The 22,655-nt window shown below is 44.3% G+C and overlaps 1 protein-coding gene across 5 annotated transcripts in view; it reads right to left on the bottom strand.

Moving 5' to 3' along the window:
- nrcama (neuronal cell adhesion molecule a) overlaps positions 1-22,655 on the bottom strand; it is a 52,785-nt gene that overhangs the window by 11,544 nt on the left and 18,586 nt on the right. For 2 of the 5 annotated variants that reach the window (XM_053414915.1, XM_053414911.1), the window contains exons 2-21: positions 18,931-18,981; positions 10,439-10,608; positions 9,677-9,782; positions 8,777-8,970; positions 8,490-8,612; positions 8,074-8,244; positions 6,767-6,878; positions 6,407-6,591; positions 5,944-6,075; positions 5,547-5,690; positions 4,629-4,740; positions 4,328-4,494; positions 4,014-4,161; positions 3,752-3,876; positions 2,623-2,724; positions 2,288-2,485; positions 2,137-2,207; positions 1,754-1,979; positions 1,367-1,482; positions 38-245 (exon numbers count right to left, since the gene is read on the bottom strand). In XM_053414915.1, coding sequence (XP_053270890.1) covers positions 38-245; positions 1,367-1,482; positions 1,754-1,979; positions 2,137-2,207; positions 2,288-2,485; positions 2,623-2,724; positions 3,752-3,876; positions 4,014-4,161; positions 4,328-4,494; positions 4,629-4,740; positions 5,547-5,690; positions 5,944-6,075; positions 6,407-6,591; positions 6,767-6,878; positions 8,074-8,244; positions 8,490-8,612; positions 8,777-8,970; positions 9,677-9,782; positions 10,439-10,544 — 2,746 coding nt within the window. In that variant the 5' untranslated portion in view covers positions 10,545-10,608; positions 18,931-18,981. Of the gene's footprint in view, positions 1-37; positions 246-1,366; positions 1,483-1,753; positions 1,980-2,136; positions 2,208-2,287; positions 2,486-2,622; positions 2,725-3,751; positions 3,877-4,013; positions 4,162-4,327; positions 4,495-4,628; positions 4,741-5,546; positions 5,691-5,943; positions 6,076-6,406; positions 6,592-6,766; positions 6,879-8,073; positions 8,245-8,489; positions 8,613-8,776; positions 8,971-9,676; positions 9,783-10,438; positions 10,609-18,567; positions 18,721-18,930; positions 18,982-22,655 lie in introns of those variants that run through there. The other 3 variants (XM_053414912.1, XM_053414913.1, XM_053414914.1) reach the window with 3 other exon arrangements.

The following is a 22,655-nucleotide window of genomic DNA, read 5'->3' as shown; positions in this document are numbered from 1 at the left end:
CAACCATGTCAGTCACCACCTCTCCCGACATACACACCTCCCTCGGGTGTCTCAAACGTCTTGCTTGGACTCTGAGGCCCCTCTCCCCTGCTATTGACGACCCTGATGAAGAGTATGTAGAGGCTGTACGGCTGCAGGCCCGGCAGACGCCCCTCGGTACGGTTCCCGCTGAACGTCAGAACCTGCTCCTCCTCATCCGTCGTCTTCTCTGTCTCATGCAAGCCGCGCTCACGCTGATAGAACACCTGGAGCGGACACAGGGTGGTGTTGACACGCTGACACGTTTGATCTTATCTCACAGACATGGTAACGCACAGATGGAGTTGAAATTGAGTGAGCCTGATAATTTCACGATGATATGACAGTAAAAATAGAATGTGTGACAGTTTGGTCATATACGTGTAAACTTATCAGATCTTTAAAATACAGATATGGCCAAGCGCAGATCACGTGACACTGAGATAGTATAATAAAATAAAATTGTTTCCACAATGAGGCTAAAACTTTGGGTTATACTTAATAATAAACATCTGGTGTAAGTCTTGTAAGGGACCAGGCTTCAGGAGAGATAATATTTGGACAGGAAGCTTGGGTCGCAAATATCTAAAACAGTTCATGCACAAAACTCGATTTATTGGATAAAACCTGGTTTAACTTAATCTTGCTTGATGATACACCCCTCTTCACACAAAAACTTCACACAAAGACACACACAACTGGTTATGCATCTAAATACCCCCACTCAAAAGCACCAACAAAGAACTGAGCAATTTCCCCAACTTCCATATGCTTCCCTCAACATCGATTTTACAGGTTGAGCACCAACCCTGCCTATTCATTCTCACCTGCAAAATGGCGCCCTCTTTAGCAATAAGCCAATGAGGACTCGACACATACGTGGCCAACCCCTTAGGAAGCTCGACTAACAAGACAGACATGCCAAAGTAAAGCATTCTTTTTTCTTATGCATTGCTTTTTTCTGAAATATATGCATTCACTCGTCCAGTCTGCTGATTTAGACTTTTCTTATGTTGTTTTAATTTCCTCGCATTCTCTGGCAGTAAATTGTTGGTTATAGTTAGAGTTTGTGTTGTTCCCTTAAGCCTTGAACTTTTATTTTGATATTCCCAGGAAGCTGGCCTCCATTGTCTACTCCTGATTGGATAATTACCTAAAGTGACAGCCATTTTGTGGGTGGTATATAAAGGCAGTGCTAGTGCCCATTCTGTAAAAGACACGGATTGGGGGAAGATGTGCTGGGAGGGGAGAGGGTTTAGTTCAGATGTTTATGCATTTTATGTGTGGTTGCAAAAGCTTAAACATGAAAGAGGGTTGCAACAACAGACACACTTCAACCAAACAATACCTTGTATCCCTGTAGTTTCCCTCTTACTGAAGGATGAGATACAGGCTCCCAATGCACTTCTGCTAGCGTGCTGTTGTGAACCATGACCTGCACGCTCTCAGGAGCAGACAGCGGCACTGCAAAACCAAAGAAACAAAACAAGTTTGAGATAGTAATGGCAATACTACATTTGTCTTTCAAAGAAAAATGAATGATAAAAATCCTACAATGATCGTGAATTGATTAGATGTAAAAGCTGTTGGACATGTTCATTAAAATGTTTAGACAACTAAAGGTCCTGAGTCAAATGTTGGTTTAAAGGGGAAAATGTGAATTTTTCCATCAGCCTATATAAAAGAAAAGGTGTGTTTTGAAGGAAACAAGGAAAGTAATAATGGTCCCACTCACTGTCTTCTCCTGAGTACCCAATCAACGCTTCGGGCTCAGGTCCGCTGCCGTAATCGTTTATCGCTTGAACTTTAATTTCAAACGGCACAAACGTTGGGATTCCTGTCACGACGAAACGGGAGACGTTGGCCACGTTCTTCGACGACCACTCCCCGTCCATGTCCTTCTGTCTCCACAGCACTTTGTACTCCAAACCAGGCCCATTGGACTGGAAACCAGTCAGTGGCTGCAAAGAGAGAAATTGTATATATATACATTTTAATACCCCAACAACAATATGGTTCTTACAGACAGAATAAAAGTGCAGGACACAGAGGTACAACACTGTGGATGGCATGTTAACAGTATACTCCAGCTAAATACAAAAAACAAAGATGTCTTACTGTCCAGGAGATGACCAGGTTGTCAGACTCTGTTCCTACTCCCTGAACATCTGATGGATTTTCATCAGGAGCTGTGGAAAACGAAGAATGAAGCTCAATCCGACTATTTTAGATAATTTGTTGAAATGCCTGGATGGTCACATTCACTTACCTGCAGGGTTGGTCCTATATTGGCGCGAAGGCTGGCTGGGGTCGCTGTAGCCCACGAGGTTCTGAGCCAGTACCCTAAAAGAGTAGTAGACGAACGGGGAAAGCTTCAACTGGGCTGTTGTGCCGGTGCCCGCTACCTCCGTCAGGTTGATCCACAGTCCCGGCTGGTGGAGCAGATCCTCGTATTGGATCAGAAACTCTGCGGAAGATGAAGAAAGATTGAAGAGTTAAAACAATGACGATTTCTGATAACTTCCATCCATTAGTCCAGTTGTGAGTTTGGCAGTGGCCAAAAATGTATTTTGAAATGCTGCAGTGACCATGAATATGTCCTACTCTGTGTGGGACTGTTGTGATCGTCTCCAGGGATCCAGGTGAGCTGAACACTTCTGTCCGTCTGGTCGGTCAGTTCCAGGTCGGTCGGAGCGTCGGGTTTTTCTGCAAACACGATGAGACTGTCAGGACCAAAGAGAACTGAAGTCCTTTCGTTACATCTGTTTTTACTGAAAGTCAAGCACTTTTTGTGCAGGAACTTTTCCTTCTCCAACAAAAATCACACTACAGGAGATTTAGTTTTTTCGTATTGATTCGATTTTGTTACCTGGAGGTCAAAGGTTAAGTGTGACATATTGGGACAATTTCATTACAGTGACTTTATTTAAGAATCTGGAACAAAATAATGTAGAAATAGAAAAAGCCAGTGTGGTAGTTTCCTTTTTCTTTACTGTCTTAGTTATGTTCATTTATTAATACTTATGTCCATTTAATAATATGTAAATGAAAACAGAGCAGGGAGTATGTAGAGTGTTAAGAGAAGAAAGCTAAGGAGTCATCACTCGTGGCTGGTTGGACGCGGAGCACTTGTGAGCTGGCGGCCCATTAGGCTGAGAGCCGTTCAGGGAGGTCGAGTGGAAACACCTGTGAGTGCGTTCACCACGACTCTGCAGACACTGTGAAACCACACTTAACATTTAACACACTACATTAAACAAACTACAGAGAACAGGCATGAAATAAAAGAAAGGAAATGAAATGGAGGCCACAGGTTTCACAAACAGAATTTGTGACTGGAGACGAGGGCGAAAAAATAAATAAATGAATGCTACACTTGTTTTAGTTTTTTACCGTGGACAATAGCCGGAGCAGGCGTTGCCTCTGTGCCCGGCGAGAAGCAAGAGTAGAGTTCAAGAAGAGGGTTAAAAGTCAGTGACAGACATTTCATACAAACAGCAGAGAAGCAGGAAAAATCCATACAGTTAGGAATCTGGGTTTAAAATAAGTGAAAACAGTATAGTTGAGTATGTGACGGGGTTTCAGAGGAAGAGCAGGAGCAGAGAGGTTTTTAGGACAGTGGAGAAAAGGACAGATTTATTTTCTTTTGGTTGAAAGAAGGAGAATTTTCACCTTTTGTAAAAGAAGAAAAAACTAGATTCAACCTAAGTCACTAGTAAGCCTGTGAACCTACCGACGACAGTCAGCATGGCACTGGCAGAGTCCCGGTCCAGGGTCGTGTTCATGATGCAGGTGTAGGTGCCCTCGTCTTCGTCGGTCACATGTTTGACGGTCAGACTGTCTGTGTCCACCTCAAACCTAAAACGGCATAAAAGAATATGAGTTAATCTGACTTGGTTTTGGCGACGGCAGCGTGTTCAGAACGTTTCTACTCAGTCAGTCTGAAGCTAGCAATGACACAGGCTGAATGTAAGATATCTGAGGGCGTGTTGTACCTCTCGTCATCTGGCAGTTCTCCGTTGTCTTTGAGCCAGGTCATGGTGGGAATGAGGGAGGGGTCGTGTTTGACTTTACACTCGAACACGGCGCTCATTCCTCTCTGCACCACCTTGTACTCCGGCTGCTTCAGGATACGAGTTGACACTGGGGGGGGGGGGAAGAGAAAAAAAATGGCTTAATGACCACATACTTACTTTGGGCTATATGGACCAAGCATCTCTTCTCTTTAGGAGCTGTATCAGAACTTTTACCAAGCTAAGAGTGGAACTGTCTATCTCATTGTCTGGGATGCGATTGGTCCTTATCTGACCTTTAACCTCCAGGAACACGTGGTTCTCCTTGATCCCCAGGTTGTTGGTGGCAATGCAGGTGTACTTCCCGCTGTCGAGCGGCTGGGCCACGTGGATCTCCAGCGTGCCGTTCTCATGGATCACATACGGGTCACCATTTTTAATGCTGGTCTGACTGTCTTTAAACCTGAGTGGAGAGAGACCATGTAAAGAGATGTAAATTCTTAAATTCTCTCCCCCCTGCTGGTTGAGCTGTCACATTACTGATAGCATTCTTTGGCATTGAAACAACATGATTTTTCGGGCGGATGTCAATCTTACCATGTGATGGTTGGTATTGGCGAGCCAAAGGAGGAACAGTGAAGTAGTGCAGGGTTGTTGGTGATGACCTGGTACACTCGGTTGGGGGGAGTGAGTACTCTCGGTGCTTCAGCTGCGGGAGGAAGCCAAATATTACTCAAATCTTTCTGTCTCGAGTATCGCTCACTACTCCTCCTAAACTTTGCCACAAAGTTAAACCCTTATCTTTTGCCAACGTCATTATCAAAAGGTTTAAACTTGTACACTGCTTATCTATGAGTAAAAAGCAGAAATCTTGAATTATTTTAAAATATAACATTGTTACCATGTCTAATATTACCAGGTCAAAATTGACCGATTAACACTAGATATACAATATAGCTGCTTATGTATCATCATTACAATTGTCATCGCCGCTCCCTTCATCTGTCAGACATTTTTCTGATGTATGAATACTTTAAACATCTACATTCATGTTAGAGACAGTTTTTTTTTTAATCTCTAATGTTGCTCACTGATTTTTTCTTTAATAGTTTGTTTTTGCTAGGTTTTCCTCGCTCTCGTCGAGGGATGATAAGTCTAGATGTCGAATCTTGTCAAACACTATGAGACAATATGGGCTTATAGAGGCCAAAACTATTGTATTATTTTTTGTGACTGCATGTGTGTGAATTGCATGTGTGGCAGTGTGTGCAGATGTTTGTATTGTGTTTCTGGCCCCTGATGCTCATGTTTACATCAGTCTCTTTAGGGCTGTTTTTGTGTTTATGTAGGAAAGGTTGTGATGGAGAGCGGTTAACACACTGTGTGTGGTTGTGTTTCTGCACAATAATGACCTGCTGCAAAACCACAGGATCCTGTGAAAAATTTGGAAAGGAGCCGCATTTTACCTGAGGATAAGCAGGGGGTGATATATTTCCAGCTACAGGTCTAACTCACCGAGAACACTGACAAAAGCATTGGCCATCAGGTAGCCGAACTCATTGGATGCGTTACACTGGTAGACGGCGCTGGATCCTGACTGCACATTGCTGAGGATCACGGTGTCGTCCTCCACCTTGCGAGTGTGGTCCTCAGGAGCATCTGGCGCGAGACAGGACACATTGTCCAACATATACTGGTAACTTCTACAACAGCAACAACAAAATAAAGCCTGCACACTTATACCACAACCTCTTAAATGTATTCTTCATGCTTAAGTAAACCAGGCTTTGTAACAATGCTAGTCCTACAACAGTAGCATAAGACGTGTGAAGAAACCTGCATATAACAATACTTGTGCATTATTCAAACCTTCAAGAACACTAAGCTAAAGGGGATTTATCATTTGACTCACTTTCTATGGGGACTCCGTTGACAAACCAGCTGATTTTGGGTTTGGGTTCTCCACTGACACGGCAGGTCAGGATGCCGGTCTCATTCGGGGCGAGGACCAGGTTCCTGGGAGCGCTGACCCAGAAAGGAGCCGCTGGGGACGAACAAGAACAATTATTTGTGAAAGCTTCTTTCAGTTGAAAGGATCTTTTTAATCTTATCTATCCTTGACGTATGGCTCTAAGTTCTAGGTTGTGGGTTTTTTGCCCCCCTGTAAAAGGGACTTTTCTGTAGTTTTTCCAAATTCTAATTGAGGGTTTGGACAAAGGATGTTGCACCATGATTTGTGAATATGGTCTGCAAAATGATATATGCTGATGAGTCAGAACATTAAGTATAAAATGATTTACTTCAAATATTTTTAAAGTAAGGTATAACATGTGCACTTGATTGCAAAGTGGCCAAATAACTGTCGATCTTCATACCTTTGACAGTGACCTTGATGATGTGGTGTACAGTTCCCAGGTTGTTTGCCGCTGTACAGCGGTAGTCGCCTCCGTCTGCTTCATTCACGTCGGAAATCTTCAGCGTTTTCTTGAAGTTCTGAAAGGACGTCCTGCTGTCTGACAGCTCAGCTCCGTCCTTCTGCCACGACATCTCTGGAGTGGGCCTGTTATGGAAGCCATTACAAGTCAGTTGCTTGAGATATGTTTGTTTTAACTCTGCAATTAGGTCGTGGCATATCTCTGAAGCACATTGATGGCAGAGGCATAACATCCATATTGAACAATAAGTAAAGTAAAGACCTTGAATATGAGAAACAGACAAATTGCAGCAGAACTTACAAGCCCTCGGCGATGCACTCCAGCTCCAGAGTCTCTCCTCTCAGGACCATCTTGGTACTGGTGGGGCCCGGAGGCATCATGAACCCTGGACGACGCTCCCCCTGTGGGCTATCTGACCACACAAGCACACAGGACCAGATCAGAACCAGGCCGCAATATTAGGACTGAAGGGTTTGAGTTGCCCGAGTGGAGTTCAGGTCGGGGTAGAGAACAGGGGGATGGAGTCAAAGATACACAGTTTACCATGGGATTTGTTTAGTGGAGAGAAGGGATAGAAAATGGATGACTGATGACTAGACACAATGTAATGGGACATGCTTCTGTTTCGCTTCATCACATACAGCGTGAGCACTGACGAGAGTAAAGTTGCAGGAGGAATCTCCCCGAGCGCGGTTGCAATGGCAACATGGGTGCACTCAGCGGAAAGCAGCCCTGCAGCCACAAAAATACAGCGTACGCACATTCCTCCGAAAGTCATGGGCCTCTGCTGCTGTAGTACGTGGAGCTAAACTGATGTTAAAATAATATGACATACGAGGCAGCCATCTTGGATAATCACTTGATGAGATCAGTGTGGGTTTGTGTGTGTGTGATGCCAGGGGAGATGCAGTCAGCCGATATTTAATGTTATGTCGCTTTTAAGGCAGCTCGGAGCTTAATGGGATACAGGCAATTAATGGAGACAGCTGAATTGACACTGATCTATCAGCCCACGGAAATCTAAATCGTGATTATTCCTCCCCCACATTCCCTCAAACATGTTCGTTGGAAATCACTTTTGAAGTTCTTGCGTAATCTTGCAGGATCTGCTCCTTAAATCGAACCAAGCTTTAACAGACAAAGAATGAGAATATAACCTGGTGCAGGAATCAAACAAACCAACACACAGAGGACGAGTTTGTTAAAATACCATAGAGGAGGGAGTAGAGGTCGAGTTACAGGTGAATGTGCGATTATGCCAAAGGGTAAAAACAGGGCTGGGGTTACACTGAAGGGGCTGATGGGAATTCAGCAGCACTCACCACTATAGAACTCAGTGATATTGTATAAAGCAGCCACAGTCTCATTCATTGTTTCCACTGTAATATAACAGAAAATTGTGAACATGCAAACCAAGGAAACAAACAGGCAATGCTTTACTTTACAATAGCTTTACCTGCCCCCCCCCAGACAGTTTAGTACGAGAAACATAAAAACAAACTTATATAAACGTTGAAATTTAAATTTGTGACAAACTGTGGATTGAAAGTTTTATAATTTCGGGGGCAAAAACTATCAGAAGTAAAAGGCAGAGGTTTATTTCTTACTGTTGAGCACGGTGACGGAGATGGGCTGTTTCTGCTGGATCGTCTGCGTGTGGGGGAAGCGGGCGTAGCAGATGTAGTCGCTCCTGGTGTCTTCTTGGAGAACGTTGGAAAAGTACAAATCCCCATTCAGAGCCTGGGACACTCGCTTGTCCAGCTGGAGCCTCTGAAAGTCTAGAAGACAAGGGAGAGAGTGTTAGAAGTGGAAATGATAAACAATTTAATATTTTGAAATGCGACTCGGAAAATGGTTTCTGGTTTCCATTAAACATGTCCTATTAAATCTAATCGAAAATATACACACAGTTAAAGTCCCAGTTAAAAGTGGTCATACACGATATAATAGATGTTCTACATATGTTTATGTCCTTATGTCTTTGCATGATAAGTGCAGATTTGGACACGTGCAGAAGACTCACTGTTATCCATCCAGAAGATGACAGGAGGGGGCAGCCCAGCAGGGGGCCGGCACTGCAGCACCACGGAGACCCCCATCTGCACAGTGATGGCTTCATTTCTCTCCTTCGACCACAGGGGGGACCCTGTGAGTCACAAACAAGGTTTTTCATTTTGGTCAAATTCGTTCCAGCACCTGCTAATAACTGATAAACTCTGGAAGTGTAAATAATAGTTCATCACACCGTCAATCAGGTAATAGGAGGAAAAACCCCAATATGAAATAAAGTGATCAAATATGAAGTTTTACTGGACTGTCTGATGACGATGTTGTTGGATACAGCCGTGCCGTGCTCATTATGGGCTGTGCACTGATAGGTTCCCTCGTAAGCCTCCGCCTTTTCGCCGCTGATGTCAATGACGAGGGTTCCTGAGCCGGGCTTGATCAGGACTTTGGAGTCTTTCTCCACGTCGAAGTGTGTGCCGTTTCTCGTCCAGGAGAAGCTAGCATCAAGCAGAGCAACTAACAATCATGATAATCATATTATCGTAGACCATTATCACACAGAATAATCCAAAGCAAAAAGGAAACTATACAGGTGAGTGGCTGCTTGTAAAACTGCCACTGATTTTGCTGAAGCAGGGCAGGAGCCAAAACCACAGAATACGTAGGGGCTTTTAACAACATACTTTTAAAATATATCATTATTTTCCAGACTAGCGGCAACAAGGAAACATAAGAGAGGAAATGACACAGTCCAGTCCGATCTGTCCAAATCAAAGAAACCGATTGTGCTCTATTTGTGCAGACTGATGTGGATCCCTGATTCTATGGCAGGACTTTGTCTGATTGTAACCCGTTTGACTCAGAGACTGTCGGCAAATCCAAACTGTGGCTAATTCACTCTGCCAGCTGTCTCTCAAGCGACCGCGCTCCATGAACACGGTTGCTATGGTGATCCATATTTCAGCACCACTCCGGGTGTAGTTGCCCTCCGGAAACAGATCTATAATTTCACATAGGGAGCATGGCAATGTTTGCTCTTGACTCCTGACTCACTTTAAACTTAAAATGTTTTTGGGTTTCAGGAGCTGTCGGAGAAGAAATCATTGAACTATGCTAACGTGGTGGTTAACGGAGACAGACGTCCACGTGTTAATGGGCCTTTAGCACGTGTTCTGATAACCAGGCTCGAAGCGGTCATCTCACCTGGGACTCGGCTTCCCCTTGGCCTCACAGTGGATGACGATGTTCTCCCGCGGATCAAAGATGTAATCCTTCGGGGACTGTAGCGTTATAGTGGGGGGCTGGGGCACTGGAGAAACATCAACAGAGAGCAAAGGTCACACGCGCACGAGGTTCATTTGAATCTCATTCCACATAGAAACACTCACTGCAAACAAAACCAACCCCCCCCCCGATCCGTAGACGGACAACTTACTCCAAAACAAGCATGTGGCAACAGAAAACTGCATGCACGTCTAAATAATAATAATCCATTCCAGACAAAGAGCAAAAACTCCACACTAGAAGTCAACGGCCAACTTACATCCTTCCAGTACTTTAGCTTTTTTGTCCATCATGACACGCCGTACCACAGTGGTAGAGTATTGAGGAGAAGGTGTTAGTTTTTGTGGAGTAGGAAAAAAAACAGCAGGTTCAGGTACTGTTAGCTTTCAGGTACTTTTTAAGCATTTTATGGGCCGGCCTGACTGCGGCAGGTGAAATAAATGCAAGAAAAGTAGCTGAAATATTAAAAATAAACAGAGTACGTCCAAAGTTTAATTGAATTTCTTTACTGAAAAACAACCAAACCCATGCTGACACATGCGAAAATGTAATGTCTAAAGCCACTGAAGCTAAAATTCATTGTGCCCCCACAAAAGTAAAGCGTAATTTCCACAACGCTTGAAGCTAATTGAAGGAAGTAAAATACCACGTCTTATTTTGGATATTAAATATGGTACTTACGATCAAGAGGCACTTCTAGCGCTGAAGTCACTCGACTCAAGAGTACCAACAGCATAGCTCCAAAGCCAGGCAGCCACTTCCTGTTTCTGTCCGTGGTTGGATGCATCGTGGTGAAGACCCTTTTCTCCAGATCCTAACAGCAGGTACGGTGGTCGACACGGTGAAGACGTCTGCAAAACAATGAAACACGTGATGGTGAAACCTCGGCTCCACAAGAAATGTTGCAATGCGAAATGATAAAAGATCAAAGAGGCAAACGCTTCGAGAGACGACAGAGGTGTCTTTTGAGAATAAGCTTCTTGAAATTGAAATTAAGAGGCTTCGCAAAGAGCTTCTAAATTTTGCAGGTCTGACGGACAGAGAGACTTCTGCTAATTCTGCTTGTCTTATGTTCAGCTTGAAATTCACATCTAGAAAAATATCATAAAATATCTAGAGAGAGGTGGAGAGTTGCACCAAAATAAATAACTACGACTTACTAGAAGGGGAGCTCCCTACTGGAGATGCAGGTGGATGCTGACTCAGCATGTTCACAAATAAACCTGGATAATATTCATTTTTGAGGGCCATTGCTAATGTTGAATTTTAGTATTTTTAAGCCAGATGTATCTTCACGTCTGTTCGTCCATCCACCACGTTCATCCAGAAAGATGGATGTACTCAAGTATTCCCGAACCGGAAAGTGCCTTAGAGCAGCAAGGTTTCATTCATACAACTTTTCAATGGTCAACACTCTTTTGTGCCTGTTTGTTGCGCGGTCAAAACATTTTAGTCTTTGAAGCCCAGTGAGTGGATTTGCCGTCATGAAAGGCTGTTCCATGAGGCTGCACTGTGCAGTGGGGAGGAAGATATTTGTCTGGGAGCAATAGTGGTGTCACAGAAGCCCAATTACACACACAGCCTAACATTTCTCCCAGAGCTAAATGTGAAACAACCATTTTCCTACTTGCAGGGCACAGATGAACAAAACAGAAATGATGACGGCCACGGGAGGATGAGTGGGATGACTTTGGCTACTGGGCAGGACATCTCTCCTCCTCCTTGTTCTTCTTTCTCACTGACTCAGGGGTCAGCGCCCAGAGGTCAAAGACTTGGCCTGCAGCCCTGATGGAGTCAGATAGTAAGTCCAGTCTTCTTTATCTTACTTCCTGCCTTACCTCATCAATTTCACTCAGTCGTTTTGTGATTCACCCTCAAACCAAGCGCAGACTGGCTGTCGCACTGATCACACGCTCACTCTCTGCAGAGCTATCGAGGTTTTCAGTGTTAAAAATGATATTTTAATGCACCATAATGGCAGACAGTGGGAGTTAGCAATCATATACTAAGTCTTCACTAAAGGATGAATCAATAAAAGCCTTAACACTACTTCACACTGCACACATAAAGGCCCCTATTAAAGTAATTCAGAGTGGAAATGGACTGAGCCGACCACTCAGGGGCTGAGGGGCTATTACACTAAATCAAACCTTGAAATTCTTATGTCATTTTACTGTGTGAGTGAGACGGTATCAGGGTTTGAGTGTAAAAAGAAACCACAGCTCTGTGAAGTCTGTCTGTCTTTGGGCACATGTTGTTTATTTGAAACTCATTAACAGATATGAAGTTCTGAATGAGAATTTGCTGTTATCTCACACACACAGCTGCTTTTTACATTTAAACATACAATATCAGACTTCAGCCTCCAGGGGCCTCTCAATCAAAACAATAACAAAAAAACCTAAGGCCTGTACTACGAAGTAGAAATTGTGGTTATCGGGGTCACTTCAGGTTTACTTCTGGGTTTTCAGTCCCGCGAAGTAAACAAGGAAAAGCACCATGGAAACGGCTAACCTGCTCCCGAGCAGCAACATCAATAAAAGTGGCGACTATATCCAGAGCCAACAACAAACAGAGAGTGAAGAGAAGTCCGTCGACACACTCTTTAACAGTCCTCCTTTCCTCTCGGTTTGCAAACCCTGCAGCAGCGTGCTAAGTTGGTCACTCCGCAGCCTTGAGTCCCACTGAGGGATGACAGCTGAGGGACGAGGCAGGAGGAGAACGGGGGGGGGGGGGGGGTCTAAACTGTCATCTGCAGTCACATCAAATCACAGTGACAGAGGTTTCTGAGACAACCGACTGGGCAGGACTCGATTTCAGCTCGACTGGACTAGAGAGTACGCTCTCTTGCATCTGGGCGCACACACAGAACACTACTTTATACATAAAAATACCACAATGACTTACTGTGCAAGTTTTAAAATTGAATTTAGCAGCTACACTTTCTTTGCTGGCCTGGATTACTCTCATTTAGAGCAACATGCACCGCGACACACTGATCTCCAATTGGCTTCTCGCAATTTGAGCGCCTCCAGTTACCAGGTCACTAGAATAGGAGCTCTGAGCCATGAGAGTTCCCACAGACACAAAGAGGAATTGCAGCCCAAATGTGAAACCACTGGAACGACCGCTTGCACTGCCACAGTTTGAGGAGGCAGACTTTACACATTTGTTGTTCCACTGTTTGTTTTCAAGGGAGTGGAATCTGCACAGTGACATGATAGTCGGAAAAAAAAAGCCCAAGAAGCTGAAAGGTGAACACAGTAGTAAAGGAAAACCAGAAAACACAGAGCATGCAACACACACAGACCATTGCAGAACAGCTTCCTAATATGACAATAACAACGCTGATGAGAACCGTAGGCGTGAACCAATATGGTCAGGTTGCTGTCCAATACATTAAGTGAAGTGAGTGGGCATGTAGCGATGGGTGGGAAACAAATATCTCATTATCATGCGATACACACAGGAGACACTGACATCGATATCAACTTTTAAGGACGACATTTGTGAGCTTTTGGTGATGAAGGCTGACACCGGTGTCGATATGCTGTGAACAAAACATTGTGCAGAAAGCAAACATCAAATCCTCCTCTAATGCATGCTCTACCCAGACCCCACCACTCGTCTGAATGTCTGGACATTTTCCTGTTGTCAACACGTCTGGCCCGGAAGTTTTCCTCGGCAATCGTTCACGTGTGAAAGGCAAACACCCGACTCAAAAGGGTTAATGTCTGAAAACTTCTTCAGTGACCCCCTTTCACATAAAAGTAGTCATGGGATCTATATAGAAATATTAACTATTATGAGCAGCTCTAAATTGGTGTATAACACAATACCACAGAGCGAAGGAATGCAGAATGTAAAGCACAGGCCATCTATGTGCTGTCCCACTCCTCTGTGTAAACACCTGGAAGAAAGGGCCCTGACCCTGATCGCTAAACTCCAACCTCTTCTCTAAGCCTATGTCTATGAATCTGTCCACTTGATCACTGTATAGGCCGACTGCTCTGTCTCCTCTTCCTCTTGTCTTTCCCTCTCCCTGTGTGGCGAGTCTGAGGTGAACAAAGCCCATTGTAAGGTGAGAAAATGGCCCTACATCTTTAGGGCAAAGCCTTGACTTCACTTTTTGATGAGGACGGAAAACTAAGGGGTTGCATAGCCTCGCCTAAACCGCTGTGATCGATGGGGAGCTATTCATGCCAGTTTCATATCTTTGTACAGAGTTAAGTATTACTTACTTAAGGACAACTATGCATCAGACAATAGGGGGATACTGTTGCGCTTTTCATTACCTTTGAAGGGAAGGGGACACTTTATATGAGGAACAGGAATAAAGCATACACTCAAGCTAAAGTGACTCTGTGCAGGGTGTAAGGTGTTTTCTGTCGTACACTTGGAAATGCAGACGAGAGGTGTGGAGTTCATTGTGTAGAAAAACAACAAAAAGAACAATAAGCTCTACTATGGATGAGGTAATAGCATACCTGTGTTACTTTTGTCATTTCCAGGGATATGTTACACTACATTCCAGACCAAGAAACCGTTTGACTATTGCTCGTGAGCACTCCTGTCCCAAGTTTCCTTGTGAGGATTGGAGCCCGCAATTCTCCAGTCACGAGTTCTAACTGCTTAATTTTTGGAGCGCCTCATGATTCAACTGCTGACTCCATCATGAACTTGCCCACTACATTGGAAGTTATTCTAAGAGGAGCTTTTCTCTACACCAACACCAATTCTTTGCAGGGAAAATACGGCACTGGCAGCCTCTTTGTGTCCAATAACCCCCAAACCGGATCACACACAGCCCCCTAATCAAAACAAACCACTTTTTGCTCGCACACGTACACACACAGGAGGGGGGGGGGCTTTCCCATTTCGGGGGGGTCGCCTTTTTTTCTCGCACCATCCGCAGAATCCCCCAGCGCGTGCTTTTCTCTGAGGCTTTGTGAAGAGCTGATAGTCAGCATGCGCCCCGGCCAGTCGCACCTCCACCGCCACCCGACGGGGGCCATTGTCCTTCATGTTGTTTACCCCTGGGATAATGCTGACACGGCAGGGGTGTTCTACACAAGGTGACACGTCCGATGGTGAGAGACGCAACAACAGTTCGGCTGGTTGTAGCTCTAAACTGCATCGGCGCTGAGCAATGATAGAAAAGCAAATGTGTACAAGGTGGGAAAGTTTGCATTTGAATCAGATTCTGTGCATTTCTAACGGCTTTTACTGTGTCAAAGACACAATAGTCATAACAGGTAAAAGAAGAATATTGTCTTTATAACTGCATTTGTTTCTAACCAACACCCCTGCAGTGAATTCCCATGCTTCTCCATGCACTCTTAAATCCCTGATATTAATACCTCGATGCAGACATTGCTTATTGTCACTTCCTCTTCTCCTTTTTCCCTTTATTCCTGTTCAGGGAAAAGTGAGCATCCCAGCCTTTCTCTGAACTGAATCTTAACAGCGTTGCTCCAGGCACAATCGGGTAACAGAGCGAGTCTCTCTCAGAAGGTGAGAGAGCGTGAAGGGTCGGTACCTCTGGCTGAGGCGTCACACCTGCTGCCTTTAAAGAACTATTGACACTAACTGTTATGCTCGTCTGGTGGAAAATATAAAAAAAAATGCATTTAAAACAATAGCGACAATGTATAATTATCTAAAATATGGGTAGAGAACATTTGATAAAATTCAGCGCCTCAAATTGTTAACTATGGTTGAGCTTAAGCCTTCAAGAGAACACAATTACACTATAGCTGCTACTAATTCTCAAACAAAGCACTGGAACCAGCCATGTGTACGTCGTCAGAAGCCTTTTCTGATGGCTGCCACTAAAATTTGCTCCATCTGACCACCAACCAAAAAGCTGTGATATTTGGACGATTGCACACATTTTGCCAGGCGTAAGCCCCGGCTTGTTTTCTGCCGGGGGCTGGACTGGGTGTTGATTGTGTGCCCATGAACGTTTCTGTATGTGTGTGTCTGTGGGTTGGTTGTGTGTAGACGCATGCCTTGCCTGTCTAAGGCCATCTCATCAAAAGCTGTGGGCTCAGCCAGAGAAGAGGGACATGCTGGTTAAATCCAAAAGGGCATGTGTTTGTGTGTGGCTGCATTTGTGCAAACGTGGAAGAATAATCAAGGGAAACAGAAGAGACCGGTGGTCAATCATTTGAAATGTTGAAAAAAACTGAATTGCGCAACTATTAATATCGGCTCCTCTCCCACATTCTCCATAGCCTTATAGCTATCCAGTCATTTCCCTCTAAACCCTTCGTCCTATCACTGCATTTAATTTTTTATGTTACCAAAGTTCAAGAGAGACGACCATAGGACAAGAAGAAACAACTTTTGAACGTGAACAAAAATCCGCTTTCGCCACGTTTGTTGTTGTCCAAAGCTCTAGACTCCTTGCTGCCCTCTAGTGGATCTATTGCTTAACAACCATGCCAACGCAATGGACGCGAGGAAGCTGTGACGTTTGAAACGGACGCATCTCCTAAACACAGCATAAATAACTCCTTAAAATGTGGTGAAGTGTTTGGAATGGAACACGATGCATGTTATGATAAATGGACCTTGCACTAACAGTCATTGAAGTGTCATCCTCATAAAGTGAAACCAGGTGACCGTAAATCCAGCCGGACTTGTAAACGAGCTGAGCCTCATTGGTATTCCTGGATGCTATTTCAAGGTAACAGGTATTGATGAGGAGATACATGCACAAGGCCTTGGTACATGAGTCTGAGCTTTACTGTGACATGAGTTACAGTGTGTGGGTGTGTGTGTGTGTGATAGAGAGCCTGTTTGTGTATCCTAGAGGAAGGTCTGTTATACATTTAAGGTTTCCATATATATATACTTTCCATTAAATTAGGCCTGATGCATCTCTGAAGATCCTGTTGTTGCACTTTCCATACAGGAAGCTCATGTGGTGTCAAAGCTAGTAATGGTTTGTTGTCCTGGGACCCTGAATGTACACTTGCTATTTAACATGCTACTGATGAATATTAAAGCAGACAGGGATGGTCGGATCGATTGATGGAGGGGTGTAACGCTGAGGGAGAGCGGCCTGAAACCGTGACATGAGAGAGACGGGCATGATGGCAGAGGGGCGGGAGGTGAGAGTGGGGGGGAGGGGCCTGATTGACGGTGTTACAGCACCGGCAAAAAGCTGGCACGTCCCCTTTTCTCTCCTCCACCCATCTGTTCGTCAGGATTAATCACAGAGAGGAGGAGAGGGGGAACGGTAGGAGGGCAAGGACTGAGGGAGGAGAAAACATTTGTCATGACAACCTGCGATAACTGAACTCGCACCTCTTTTCACTTCAATAAACTGTCGGGATAATGACTCACGGCTAAAATCATGGTTCAGGGTAATAACGTGAAGTGCTCTCGTGGCGCTATTCAGGTAGCGATGATAGTAAAGAGCGCTGGAAAGATTGTAGTGGTTTGTTATGCAACACAAGCTGGCTTGCTCTAGCTACTAAGACATGGCTCCCTACAGACAAATATGGTTTATGGGTCTTCCCACCAAGCAGATGCAGCATGCTGAGTGATTCTGGCCTGCAATCTGTGCACATTATTACAGTCTTTATGTGTGTGGCCGCTCGGTATTCAAATGGAAAAGGTCTACAGCAGTGCCAGAGAGTGTGTGTGTGTATAATGTCGCTCCTCTCTAGGTTCTCTGACAAGTGTGATGATATAAAAGCTCTGTATTTTTAGATCTCTTCAAAACTTGTGCATTTATTTCTAGTTGTGCACAAAATATGAAATATAACCAATCATCTGAGTGTATTAAATCTGTTTCACTCCTCCCCCTGTTTGTGTGTCTGTGTGTGTGTGTGTGTTCAGCAGCAGGTGATGCCAGGTCATGTGGCTCCTATTTTTCCACTCACATTCAAACTAAGTCCTGACCAAACACATGCTGGGTCATTTTATCGACCTCTCTGGGAGCAGGCATGTTACTTTCAACTGTTGTTTTTAAATGTAGGTGTAAGGATTTTTAGTATGAAGTAAAATACATAAAAGAGCTCTTTCAAATATGTTCCAGCTTGTAAATGTTGTCACACAAATAATATCTCTTCTCCTGGACTTATGTTTTGCAACAAGGAATTTAACTTTTTATCCACAGCTGCATTGTTGAACAAGGTAAGACAACAAAAAGTCCAAAAGCAGAAAAAACAATGGAATGAATCACACAAGGCTGAACTATAAAAACATAGAAAACACAACGAACAGGAAGACACTGGAAACATGACAAACCAGGGTGAAAGATGAAAAAGACGACTAACTGACAAAGAGAAGCACAGAGACTTATATACAAGGGAGGGGGGTGAGGCAGGGTAGATTGGACACAGGTGAAACACATGAGGAGACAGTCACAGGTGCGGGAAGCAGGACAAAGACAGGAAGTTAAGCTAGAGACACACGAGGAGCAGGAAACTGAGAACTCAACTGAACACAAACCTCAACACAAGGACACACAGGTAAAAGTCCATGAACCAATGAGTCCACTAAGAAAAACAGTAAACCTTTATCCAAGAGTCATGACAGTTGTGATTCTTCACATCTATGCCTACTACTATGGATGAAACCTCTAGGGCAGTGGTTCCCAAATGGTGTCCACATATGCTCGTGGGATTTGGAGAGAAAAGTCGAATATTATTATAGCAATACTCCTCTTATGCTTCAGACTGCGACCATTTAAATCTGTGCAGTGTGACTAAAAAGGTTCCTTTGCCGCACCGGTGCCTCAAATATTTAGCTTGTGTGTCTCCTCTCCTCGGCTGGCCCCGCCCCCTCATACTCACACACTGACACAAGCTTCTTATATTCACAGAATGGCTTTTTTCCCAAGTGCTATTTCGGATCCAGGGATATTTGTAGTTTCGTCACAAACAGATCCGAGCATAACTGAATCCAACCAGAGACTGTGCATAGAGTGCACGTGCTGTGTATCACTGAGTAGCTGCATACACACTGCACAAGGTCACATGTTGTTGTTATCGATTGGTGCCTTGTGCAAATGCAGTAAAATGACATCATTGCTTTTATTCAGAGTCATTTGCAATCAGCACAAAACAGTTAAAAATCCTCATCTAGTGTTTTACCGAGAGTGAAATAAGGGTTGAATTAAAGCAGACAGAGGAGGTTCGTTAGCTTCTGTCACTTACCTCTGAGGATTTAACTTCAGCCACTGTCGGTCCTGAGCAGGTTGTTGAAACCTGCATCAGAGAGAAGAGGACGAGCCATTAATGGGGCTGCTCTGAAAACCACGCTACTACGCAAAGGGATAAAGATGAGGGCTAATCCTAATTTAATAGTTCCAAGCTGTTTTACCACTGCTTTATCTCCTGTGATATTATGTAGCGATGACGTTTTTATTACAACTCGTTTGGCAGAAGCTTGCACAGCTTTTATTCGTGCAGACTTGGAGCAGTGTCCTCGGATGCAGATAAATGACACGTATATCTACTAATTCCAGAATTCCCTGTGTATGTGGCTCACATATCTCAAGAGCTGTTCATCTTATCATCAGACTTGGGCATTGTGCCCTGACAGAAAGTCTACATCCTTGGATAACACGTGTTTTCACTTTGCATGATGAGTAACCATCTCGATCTGATAACATTCAGGGACAGCGCCCCTCTGCCATTGAAGATCCAACTTATACCACCACATTAAGCACTGGTCCTTGGTTGAGCAAAAATAATGAGATGGAAATTATTCTCAAAAGCAGCGGCATGCAATATTCAAAACAGAATTGATAAATGGACATAATCAGCCCTTAGAGCTAAAATACATTAATTCATCCAGCGTATCAACCCAATGTCACACACATGAATTCATGGGTCTATCTAAATAAATCTCCAGGGAACACGCGGTAAATGATTGTGTCTTGCTTGAACACAACGCCTTCAATCAATAACCCAAATGTCTCGGGTCACTTTTATTACTTTTACCTCCAGCATGAGGCCCACAGACAGAAAGGAGCCCACCCCTCCACCCGGTAGACGAGCTTCCTTCCCTCCGTGCCCGTGAATGCATTATGATAATCTCCAGAGAGAGGTGCTCCATTCATCTTCCATTAGCAAAACAAATGCAAAGGACAAAAGAAACGCTGGGCTTGTTTATACGCGAGGTCATTTAAACCCGTAGTTGGCTCAGAGGAGAAAGGCAGCCGATCGTGTGGGCAGCCATAAATAAGCCGAGGTCGAGCCGTTTGAACTCGCTGGTTGATGTAAAAAAATAAAGATGAGAGAGAGGATAGTCTTTTTCATTGAACTTCCCACATGGACGTGGGTGCTGTCTCGCCAACGACCCAACACAACAGTAAAGCCCCTTTTCCACTAATGAAAAAAAACACTACACAATTGCCATTCACTCCCGGAGAGGCAGTGGCAGCCTAACACAGCTTTTTGTTTTTTTAAATCATCAGCAGCAAAAGTTTAAAAATCCACCAGCGAGCCAAGTGTTTAACTGCTGGCCGGTGCACGTTCCTCTAAATGTCCACTACTGTGCGATCACTGTCTGTGTCTCCCAAAGCCTGGTGAGTTACTATCTCTGTCCTGTTTCAATTAGCTGCCAGAGCTTATGCATCCACTGGGACATGGCAAGTTTGAATGTTTCATTGGGTAGGTGGGTGTGTGGGTGGGTGAGGGAGGGGCAGGCAGACAACGATAGAATAACTGACCCCAGGCATGAATAGAAATGTGGATGCACGTGTGTGTGCGCGTTGATCCCTCGAGGCTGAGGCACCTCGGTGATCAGCGACAGTAGCAGCTGCATGAAAAACACTGAACACACACACACTGGCCTCCACCTCTAACCTCATCTGATTCCACCAACGCTTTACCACACACATACTGGTAAGTTTTAAACAGACCCCTTTGCCAGCTGTGCATTTGCGGATTAATACACACGTAATCGGACATGACTTTGAAACTCGGTTGAAAGGACAAACAAATGTAATTTCAAGTTGATTGACGTTCATGTTCAATGTTCATGGTTGACCAGGTTCACACCAAGAATGAATGGCTTCTTTCTTTCTTCCTCTGTCTCACCCTTACTCAAAGTGTTGTTTCATTAAGATGAATGAAGTATTCCCATGGAAAATCAGTGAAAATGCCAAAAAACACCCTTTCTTGCAACATTCGAGTGGAAAATTACTCATGCCATATCCTATCTTTGCAGCAAGTTTCATGGTAATCAGTCCAGGAGTTTTTAATACATAAATCAATATTGCTTACAAACAAATAAACCAACAAACAAGGGCGACAACATAACCTCCTTGGGCAGACAAGGACAATTTGAAGATTATCACGAAGAAAACTAATGTTAAAGTCTATTCAAATGAAAGTCAATTTTGAAAACATCCATTCTTTTCTTTTATTACAGTCAGTGTATTGTAGAACAACACATTCTGCTGTCTCCTGTAGCTTTGATGGTTTTACTGCCATCATTAAGAGAAGCTGCATTTAAACAATCATGTGTTCCAGCTGGAGCCCTGAACGTCTGCTCACTTATTAGCGGGTGTGAGTTGTCATCTTGAACCTTCCCTCATTTCTCTGCCCATTCTGTCCTTGTAACAGAGAACACATGTCTCCAGGATGTTTGCTTGTTTCGCTCCGAGCCCGGTTTGCCATGAATGAGGTCTGGGCTTCTCCCTCCTGAGACCACGTTTGATTTCCACACACCAGTTGCCCTGGAGCTGGGGCCGTGCAAACAGCAGAACACACAAAGCAACACTCGGGCAAAAAAGGTTTCTCTGAGTGATCAGCAGCACTTCGACAAAAGGGGAAGCACACAACCGGGCTCTGCATCCAAAAATGTAAATGTGTTGGACGGAGTAGCAACGCACGACCACGACGTCCAGGCTTTCCCTGATGGAGACGGCACCACCTGGACCTGTCTGCGAGCCTGAAGGTTGTTCATCCAGAATCAGACAAACCATCTGTGTGTCAAGGTTTCTGTGCAGGCCTTAGGGTTATTTATCACAATGCCCGTGTGTGTGTGTGTGTGCTCATGTTCATCTGTCTACATGTTCCTCTAGTCACACCAAATGACAAATGACCTAATTAAGATGGTCGCCAGGTTGGGTTTATTGCACCGTGTCATTGTGTTGTATAGATACAACCTTCCCCTGCCATTACAAATCCCTTGGCGTGTGGAAATTAAAATCCCACTAGACTGAATGATAGATCGAAAAGTGGAGACAAGGTTCTGCACACAATGAGACAATCTCTAAGAACTCCTCTGAAAGGCTCTGAGGGCCATTCGAGTTGAATGTCCCTGAAATTAGTCCTTGAGTTGTTCTAAACATCCCTGGCTTCACAGAAATTTCAAAAAAGCTCATAGCCCTCACTCAGGTTTAATACACTTACTAGTTTTCACACTTCTTAACCGCAGAAACTTTTTTTTTCTCGACTGTAAAAGGCCACAAGTTTATTGCAGCCTCTCCAGCTGAGCGGTCTAAACCCATACATTCCCTTCTAATGTTTGCATACGTGTCTGACTGTGTGTGTGTTGGAGACAGAGATTGAGAGGGGGGGTTGGTTGCCGTGGCTATTCCAAGGTTTGAGCATCCTTCAGAGGACAGACACCACACACACACACACACAGGGTCGTCCCACACAAAAAAGAGCAGTCAGACAGAGCTGGGTTTAATCAAAGAGATTTACTGCCTCCCGAAAGTTGTTTTTTCTTCCCCTCCAGAGGTTAAAGGGACGATTCCCCCGACCCCCTTGTTCCCAGTCTCCACTGCACAATGGAGTCATCGGGAGTGTCACTCGTGCACGCAGGGACGGGCCGAGCGAGAGGAATCCAGATTAAGCAACAGTAGGAAACAGCATTCCTCCGCTTCTGATCCTCTACAGCTGAAGGGGAAAGGAGGGTGTTG

The sequence above is a fragment of the Pleuronectes platessa genome, chromosome 22, assembly GCF_947347685.1.
Source record: "Pleuronectes platessa chromosome 22, fPlePla1.1, whole genome shotgun sequence".
Taxonomy (NCBI): domain Eukaryota; kingdom Metazoa; phylum Chordata; class Actinopteri; order Pleuronectiformes; family Pleuronectidae; genus Pleuronectes; species Pleuronectes platessa.
The sequence above is the reverse complement of the archived record's forward strand: the minus strand, read 5'-3'. Positions and strand labels throughout refer to the sequence as shown.